This window comes from Geospiza fortis, unplaced genomic scaffold, assembly GCF_000277835.1.
Source record: "Geospiza fortis unplaced genomic scaffold, GeoFor_1.0 scaffold97, whole genome shotgun sequence".
Taxonomy (NCBI): domain Eukaryota; kingdom Metazoa; phylum Chordata; class Aves; order Passeriformes; family Thraupidae; genus Geospiza; species Geospiza fortis.
In genome coordinates this window covers 3911916-3921442 of record NW_005054343.1, presented here as the reverse complement: position 1 = coordinate 3921442, position 9527 = coordinate 3911916, and the positions used below count along the sequence as shown (strand labels likewise).

The 9527-nt window shown below is 41.8% G+C and overlaps 1 protein-coding gene across 1 annotated transcript in view; it reads left to right on the top strand.

The window, feature by feature from the left end:
- Nucleotides 1-6465: 6465 nt before the first annotated feature.
- Nucleotides 6466-9527, top strand: part of NUTF2 (nuclear transport factor 2) — a 15142-nt gene continuing 12080 nt past the window's right edge. Inside the window, exons 1-2 of the mRNA XM_005422762.2 lie at nucleotides 6466-6487; nucleotides 8044-8168. Coding sequence (XP_005422819.1) covers nucleotides 8070-8168 — 99 coding nt within the window. The 5' untranslated portion in view covers nucleotides 6466-6487; nucleotides 8044-8069. The remainder of the gene's footprint in view (nucleotides 6488-8043; nucleotides 8169-9527) is intronic.

Genomic DNA, 9527 nt, shown 5'->3' with positions numbered 1-9527 from the left:
GGGCCGGGGCACAATGCGGGGTGCGGGCTGGGCTGGGCTCGCCTCGCCCCGCCGGCAGCCCCCGGCACTCCCCGGCCGTGCTATGCCCGGCGCTGCCCTCAGAGGCACCGAGGCTTCTCGGCCTGCTGCCCGTCCGTGCTTCAGTCTTGCTTTGCCACGGTTCGGTATCGCAGGGAGGAGAGTTAAAGGGAGGGAACCGGGAGCTGCGAGGAGATGGGTTGTGCAGGGCAGTAGGTGTGCTCTGTTTTAATGTTCTTGCTGTTTTCTGTCTTACCAGAAGGTTGTGAGAGGACTGGAGTTATCTGACATGGTCGAATCACTTTGTCACAATGAACGTGAAAGGTTCATGCTTCCTTGGAGTGAAGCTAGCAAAGTGCATGTGCTCAGTGATCTGCTGAGTATCAGAGTATCTGCTAAGTATCAATGGCAACTCAATGTAAAAACCATGTAGTTTTCACATTGAGTTGCCATTTTCAAGTATGATGTGCAAGAGAGAATATTTTTTGCCTTCTCTGGCTGTTGTCACTTTTCAGCTTTGAGAACACCTGCAAAGGTGTGCAATAGGAGTGTGTGTTACATTCAGTTAATGTGAGATAGCTTTCTGAAGACATTTAAATTCCCAAAAGCCCGTTCTTGCAATTCAAATCGAACTTCCTGTCTGAGGCGGGCTGAAATAATAATTCACTTCATTTGAAGTCCATAATTTCCAGTGTAAATATATCGTAGAGCTGGGCATACTGTATTGATCTGGGGGAAAAAAGCTCGGGTAAATGCTTGAGCAGGAATTGGTTGCAAAAATGTTGCTTGAAAGTGAATTCTGATTCCTTAAGCAGCTGCCATTTCAAGTTAATACTCTTTTTGCCTTCTTGAAAAGTTGTGTTCAAGCAGTGATTTCTGTATTTATGTGCAGTGACTTAACATTTTCTTTTAGCAGCAACAAAACAAAAGGCATTTCACAGACCTTCTCCTAGAAATAGCAAAATTTCTGTATATGGTGAAATGCCTGATCTCACTTAAAGTGAGGAGATATTTTGGCTCACTTTTGGACAATTTAACTATTTTCCCACTGGGCCCTTAATTATAATTTGCCTAAAAGGTTGCAAGTTACTTGTTAGATGATTTGAAATATCTTTGCTTAACGCCTGTGTTTGTTCAGGTCTTTGGAAAAATGCAAATGGTAACAACTTTGCAGTTCTCTCTGCTGGGATTTCTTTTGCCTCTGTTAATAAGAAGATAATTTACTCAGTGAAAGTGTAGAGTATGATTAGTTAAGGAATTGCAACATATACTGATAGCTGGTAACATTGCAAGTATGATTCTTTTAGGTTGTTTTGAAACTTATAGATATTGTGGCAAGTTTGGCCATTCAGTGTTTTGTTACTGTGTCCATAAGGTAAAGAAAAACAGGGTGTAGCAGTTCTCCCCTCCAGTTCCCCAGTGCCTCCTGGTTTTGTTTTTTTTTTTTTTTAAACTGGGCAGTCCTGTGTTAATTTTGGGAAAAGGAAATGTGGCTTCAGCCTTGCAAACTTGAATTCAGTCTTTGCCTTGCATGAAGAACATTCTGGAAAAAGAGGCAGTTGTGTAGCATTGTGGCTTTTGCTTAACAACAAAACATGATGTCCCCCTCTGCAGTTATGTGTAGTATATGTCTGTATATTTGAAAATCATCCTGACTGACTCTCTGTGGCCCTCTTGGGTTGTCAGGTTGCAGTTGGGATGAGCATCGAGCTGCAGGCACAGTGAAAGCTTTCCCAGAGTCTTCCTCAGGTGCTTTGTGTACTAGTGGCCTTACACTTGCTGACATTTCTAACAAAAAAGATGTACCTCAGGTTGGCATAATTCCCTCATTAATTTGTTTTACCAAAGTTGGAGTAGAGGAATAAAAAGACTAAGAAGGGGCAAGTAAATGTATTTCCCAAAAGGAAATAGTCTAGACCTTGTCATCTTCCCCATTCCATTCTCCCTTTCCATTCTTTCACTGTTCACATATCTAGACTTAATTATTTTTAGCTCTAAAACATATTTAGGATAATGTCATTTCTTGCACAGAGCAGTCCATGGCAATTACTTGGTGGAGGTCTCTGAAGTCAGTGGTTTCTGATTGGCCTTGAGCTGTAGTTCACAGAGGGGTCTCCTTGTGGATCAGTCAACTGCTGTGGAGATAATTGTGAAATACGTCAGAGAAACACTTCTTTCCTTCAGTTCTGAATGCATAAATGTGTTCCTCAACTGGAAATGTTACAGGTTTTCACATGAGAAAGGTTCACTGCTGAATTGGCATTTACCATGCAGAGCTGCAGTGTGTTGAGGATAAATGACTGATGAGGCAGGATGCCCCTCAGTAAGTTCCAGTATTTCTGCATCCCTGTGTTACTGGGCACTCTGCCTGGCCTTGTTTAGTCTAGGAAAGGCTTGAGCAGAGCTTAATCCCAGCCTCCAGTCTCTGTCAGGCCATGATCAGGAGAATGGAGCCAGGCTTTTCTCAGGGTACCTCATGGCAGGGCAGCACATGAGGGCATGCCTGGGACAGATGGGATTGGGGTAGGACAGGGGACAGCTGCCCTTTGTATGAGGCCAGTCAGGCAGTGGAACAGGTTTGTCCTCCTGCCTTGAGCTAGAGGAGGTCCCTTGCAAACCTGCATTATTCTGGGATAATTTGCATAGTTTCTCTGTTGGGAGTGGATCCTTTGCTAAAGGAGGATGATCTGTTATCAAGTGGTTGTTGGTGGAGTTGAATAGAAAGAAGATGAACTGGTCCTGTGATGCTGGTTCCATTGTGTTCCTAGAAAGTGCACACTGGAGACACTCTCGTCTTTGCAAGTTTTAGGGGCAAAAGAAAAGCTATTAAAAGAAAAATAGCCTAAAACTGATGGCTGCTTTACTTTACTTACCAGTCTAAAGACTGCTGACTCTCTAAGTCATCTAACATACCTGTGTGGTAAAAATTGCAAGAGTATCAGGGACTGCAAAAGCTGAGAGTGCTTTCACTGTCCTTATTTGCTCCTGTTAATCAGTAGTGAAGGACACAGCAACTGATGGTCAGAACCATGTTTGCGGTGGATTCACATGTCACTGGACCAGCAGCACAGATTTAAGGGTGGTGGTGGTGCTAATTTGTTGCACTGATTCTCAAATTTTCCAGAAAACAAGCTTGAATTCAGTCTTGAGAGAGAGTGACTTTGGTGGTGTTGGGCTGGCTTTACTATCCTGGGAGCGTGGTTTATTTATGCTGAGATTACTTGTGGAATAAATACAGTCATAACTGGGTAATAGAAGGCAATTTTCTCCACTAGCATTAGAATGCATTTGTTTGAGGTTTTTCCTCTTACAATTCAGTGGGTTTTTTCTTTTGAGTGTTTTGCAGACCAGAAAGACTTCACAGACCTTCTGTGCCTGTGGTGGTTGTTCATTGATTCTTTGAATACAGCTTGCTTTTTAAATGTGGCAATCCCTGGCAGACCACCTCTGTTTTTCTTTACCAATTTATCTTTTACTATTGCTCATGCTAGTTTTTGTTGACTTTTTCAGAAAATGTCATATTCTTTTAGAATCACAGGCCTACCTTGCTCCAATTCAGAATGACTTAATTTTTTTAATTGATAGCAGCAGCCTTACATGTGTCCAGGTCAGATAATGTGATAAAGCATAACTGCTGGCTGAACTTTTTGTTCTTTCTTCATAGTGCAGAGCTGTGACAGTAGCTCACCTGCTCCAAATGTCACGGGCACTTAATGTGTTTCAGAGAAGGCAATCTCTTTACTAGTGTTGTTTTTCCATGTAAAAAAGTGACTTTTCCTCAAGCCATCCCTCTGAGTAGCTCTGGTGGTGCTGCATGAGCAGAAAGATGGACTCTATGCTGCAGCAAACTGTGAGAATCATGTGTTTTGTAGCTTGGGAAGGAAGCAGTAGGAGGAGGTTTCATCCAGACAGGTGGCAGAAATGAGTCTCTTAAGGACTGAGCTCCCCTGAGGAGTTATGGGCAGTGTTGGTGTGCTGGTGCTAATCTCACACCCAAACTGTAGACAGAGACACCAAAGCTGGGACAAGCAATGGAAAAGATTCTGTATTTTTGGATTTTGTGGATAAAAAAGCCCGCCTGAGGCTGTGTAACCCTAGTTTTACTCAAGGTCACTCAGGGCCCATGTGGTGGCTCTGTTCTCTTCTAGGTCTTCTCTGTTTTATGGGTGCAGCTTTCTCTCCAATGCTTCTGCTCACTGGGTTCTGCAGCTTGTCCTGCTCCTGGTGCAGTCTCTGCCACATGCCAAGGCAGATGGATGCAAAACAATCACCAGGGATGCCCTGGTACATTGTAGGATGAGATGTGTAGGGATTGTGGTGAGAGATGTGTACAGGGATGGGATTTACTCTTGACATGTCAGTGGGCAGCCTGGCAAAGGTATTGGAGAGTTTTATTTTGATGTCACTGCAGAAGGTCCCTGCAGAGAAGCACTTCAGTTCAGCAGTGTCAGTATATATATACCTGTTGAAGACAGAGTTGCTGGGAGCTGCAGCTTTTGTGCCCTGTATTGGGTTTCTGCTTCAGCACTGAAGCACTGCTGGGTGGTATTTGGGGTGGGGATAAATTCTCTAGTAAGAGCAGAGTCCAAGAAATAGAGTGAATAATGTGAATTATTACACTGTGCTGGTAGCTCAGCTTTACAACTGTGCCTTGTGAAGAAGCTGTGAACCAAGTGGACCATGATGTTCTTAAGTGGATGTGAGCAGGTAGGCTTGGTTTGAAGTGACAAAGGCAAGGAAATTAATTAGCTTAGGGAAATTATCTCCTTTTCTGTGGGGAATTAAGATGGAATATCCAGTAATGCACTTACACAATAGTAACTTTCAGCAGATGCCTTTAAAAGGACAGGAGTCCTTTTTAAGCAACATCTTAGGAGCTTTCTAGTTTATTGAAACTTCTTTTATCTGCCGTTATCTTAAGTGGATATTCTTGTTTCTGTAACCATGGATAGATTTGAGTGAACCACAGGTGGATTTGGCTGAATGGCTCTGAGGCACCCCTGTGTTGCCCTAGTGTTTGACAACATCAGAACCTGTGCTTTCCTCATAGGTTTGCAATAGATCCTAAAGCCTTTTATATTATATTTATCTCATTAAAATACTGTACTGATAAGTGTATCAATACAGTCTTACATGGGTTGTGTCTCACTGAAAGGGACTGGGCTGGATGACACAGATCATTCCCATCTTGTTCTTTCTTTAGGTACATCTCTAAGCTTCTTACATCTGTAATGACAGGCAGAAAACACAAGACAACATGGAGGAAAAGGTGACAAATCAGAAAAGGAAAATGAACCTTTCCAGGAAGAATGAGTGTACAGCAAAACCATATATGAATGGCACAGGAAAGAGAGTAAGGTTGTAGCAAACAGAAAATTAGTCAAGGATCATTAATTTCAACAACTTTTTTTTTAGCTTTTTCTTATTTCTGAGAAAATCAACATTATAATTGGTCAAATTTATTCTGTTTTTTATTTTATTTATTTAATAGTATTTTACTGTTCAAAATACAAATACTTTTTTTAGGAGGAGATAGCAAGCTAACATACTAATTTTTAGATCTAGAAACCGTAATTCTACTTTCCATATTTAAAATAAGAATTCCTTCATTCCTTGCAGTCTCTAAGGCTTTCTCACAGGTTCAGGATTGAACAGAAGGCATCTGGTGCTTGAGTGAGGCTGTTATGCCTTGAGGGACTAAATGAGGTGCAGTGCTGGCACACAGCTTGATCTTGGGTTTGTGTGATGGTACAGGGAGCTGTTAAGGGTGAATGGACTTCTTGTGTGTGGGGAAGTTTAATATGGCAACAGCTACCTTGCTTTAGCTTCAGAAGAATAAGCTGGTGGTTATTTTTTGTCCTCAACTTCAGTTCAGTGTTTCATGTGTGGCTGCTGAGCATCAATACTGTCAACTAGATTTGCCCTTAAATGTTTAGGAGTATCTGACAGTGATGTAACTTCATGTGTTGGAATTGAAGCTTGATCCATACAAAGTGATTCAATGTGATTTTCATCTGTGCTGATTGTTGGCTCCACTGCAGCCATCCCAAACTAGGTACCCACAGGTCTGGAATGGAAACTGCCGGCATCAAACTTAAGTCCTACTCCTTCTGGTTTCCAAATATGACATGAGTCCTACCTCTCAGCAGGGTGGGCATCACTCAGTAGAGCTTCCAGGGAGTTGGTGCCATGATTTTAGGGTGTTTTATCTTTAACATAAAATCCCCTAATACAGGCTGAAGTTATTTGATTTCTGGATCAACTCCAGATTAGGCTGATATGCAGCAATTATGATGTGCAATCAATACAACCTTTTCACTTGTAAAGAACTAGTTTTAAGTTGTTTGGGAAGTGAGTGTGGGGTTGGTTTTGGGTTTTTTTTAAATCTATTGTACTTGGGTGATTTTTTAAATTTGTGATGTGTTTTCCCAGAGGAGTGGCCACACTGGGTAAACTGCTCCAGACTGAGGTATGTACTGCAAGTATCAGTGGGGAGCTCATGATGGTGACTAACACCAGACTGTAGATCTCTTTGGAACAGTTGAAACAACAGTGATGTGGCAACAAGACTTTGAATTTTTATGTCAGTGTGCAGGCTTGGTGACTTGGATGTTGACTGTACTGCCTAGGTGTCTGATTGTGAAATTAGGATGTTTAAAGTGTGATAGCAGCTGTGCTTGGTAGTTGAATGTACCACCTGAAAACACAGATGCTGCCTGCTGTTAGGCCATTGATCTGACAAAAGAGATTTGCTCTTCTGTAAGTCTGGCCAAATCTGTATGACCTTAATACTTCCAGCCTAGAGTCTGAACCCATTTCATGTATGAGTAAAGCTCAGAGGCCTAAAATATGCAAAGAGCTTTCTTGTCCAACTGTGCACAAAAAGCTGGGCCTGGGAGTCCCCTCTGTGGAGATTTTGGGAGTGTGTGTTTTGCTTCTTTTAGGAATTTGTTAAATCTTACACAGGTGTGTGAGTAATTGACAGCTAAAGGAAACCAAAATAACTATTATGTCCTGTGTCTTAAAACAGAATTTCATACCTTTCTAGGCTTGCAGTGCAATTTAAACCTGTATCTCCAAGGTTCCTGGACAGGGATTGAGAAGAGGGACTAGTGGCTGACAGATGTAGGTGTTAAGCAAGTATAGTTTGCTTGAAGTGAACTCAGGTCTTAAAAAATAATGTAGTGAGGTTTGAGTGCAGCTATTTTGTGTTTTGTATTTTAGCACAATTCTTCTGACTTTCAGAGAGAGATCAGGATAAATAAAAATGAATTTGCTTTCTTGAAAAATGTAATGTGATACAGCCATCTGTCTAGACTGCTGTGCATGCTCTATGCTAAACCCCCTCTGGAACAGAGGGATTTGTGTTCAGAAGTGTGGGATGCCTTCAGCACCTTCACTAGGATTCTCTGCACTATGAAAAATCATGGTTTGTGTCTTGAAGTTATCACAGGTTCAAAGATAAGCATTGAGTCTACTTCAGCCTCACTGACAGAAGAGGATGGGCAGTAAGCTTATGTTGAACAACGAGCTAGTGAATTAATTCTTGTTATGTGCCATTGACAGGACACTCTTAGAATGGCCTGTGGATGGTGAAATACCTGTGGAGCTAAATACATGAATCAGTTGGTGTAAGCCACTTGCAGACAGGTCAGTTGTTTACAGTAAATGAGACCAAGCTGAAACAGGGAGCACTTGCCAGCTTGTTCAGATGGTGTAACTTCTGAAATATGTGAAGACAAGGTGGTAACACTTGGTTTTGTTCTTGTTCTCCACTTTTGTACATGAGATATGACCTCCCACTGAAATAGCACTACAAACCACATCTATAATTAGAAATTAAAGCATTCACTATTCAAGACTTTTATTTACAAGTCTAGGATACAGAGGTGAGTTTGTCCTACTTATCCCAAAGAAAAACTCAGGCCAGTTGAGAAGATCTGTGATTCTTGATGCTAATACTCAAGCCAAGTGTTACACTTATTCCTGTGGTCTTTCTGATGGTTTTGTTTGCTTGTTTTGTAGTCACTGGCTCTGGTTGAGGATTCAGAATGGGAGACAAGCCTATCTGGGAGCAGATTGGATCCAGCTTTGTACAACATTACTACCAGCTTTTTGATGCAGACAGGACTCAGTTAGGAGCAATATATGTAAGTATCCACAGAAGGGGAGCTGGGACTCTCTCCCATTATCTGTCTGGAGTTCTCTGTTTTGATGTGTGAGAATACACAGGGTGGGATAGTGGGCTTTATCCTGACTCCAGAATGCCAGTCAGTGCCATCACACTCACTTTTATTTATTGCCTTTCTTTTATGTCTCACTTCTGTTTGGAGCTTTGTTTGCCTTGTAGGCAGTCAGACTCACAAAAGCCCTGTTTAGCTGTAGGCAGTGATTTGTTTTGGAGGGGTTTGATGATAATCCTGTAATGAAGTGCTCTGTAAAAGCAAACATTCTAGTCTTAGTTTGCCATTAATTTACAGGCGTGGATTTGCTTGGATCCCTCTTGAAGTGGGATGTAATTTAAGGCCTACCCTGTGTTTAGCAGTTCTTGCAGGTGTTTCTTGGACCTCATGCTGTATTAATCCTCTGAACAGTAAAATAGATTTACAGTTTTAAATCCAGTTTAAAATGTAGAATGACATATTAAATGAATGTAAATTTAGTTTAAATTTCCTCAGTCATTAGGTTTTTAGTTTTGCATCTTATTTGGGCTGAAGTAGACTTGGATACCAGAATTAAAAAGTGTAACTAACAAACCCAAGGCACATCAGTTTTTAGTTTTGGGGGAAGATTCCTCCGGAGCACGCCAAGTGCTCTGTGTGTGGAGTTTGATTGCGGATGGTGAGGAATGCTGCTGGGTGGCTGAGGAGTTGCAGCAAGAGGTTCAAGGCTGACAAGTCTTCTAGCAGCATATCCTGTTTTTCTGGCTGGTTTTTCATCTGCTGGATGAGCTAAAGTTTCAGCAAGCTCTTGAGGATTTAAATGGTTCAACACCCTCTGCCACCCCTCCTTATACCTCAGCAATATCCAGCAGCACTGATAGCCTTTGCTCTTGGGATTGTTGTGTACTTGCTACCTGCCAGATTGTTGGTTTACTTTGCCCAAAAAGCTGTGTACAGAGCCTAGAGAGAAAGAAAACCAAGCAGTTTGTGTTCCAACCACAGCTCTGAATATGGAGGCTCTTAGTAGTTTGTATTTTATTACCAAAATACATTCAGTCCTCAAAGTGTTGTTAAGTACAGACTAATTTAAATTCCTGGATTTAGGGCCTTCCACACAGTGAACTCCTGGCTTTTTTTCACCCTGAGGGTCTTTCTGCCTTCCATCATTCAACAGAGTCCTGTGCACATGTAATTGGGAGAACTATTATGCAGGTCACTGATGTGTGTTGTTTTGTGGAGCTCCTGAACTGTGGAGAAAACACACACTGTTTTGTGTGGCTGAAATGCACCAAGGTCACAATTTGTATAAATCTGGGGGGATTCTGTAGAAATAGGCTTTTAATGATA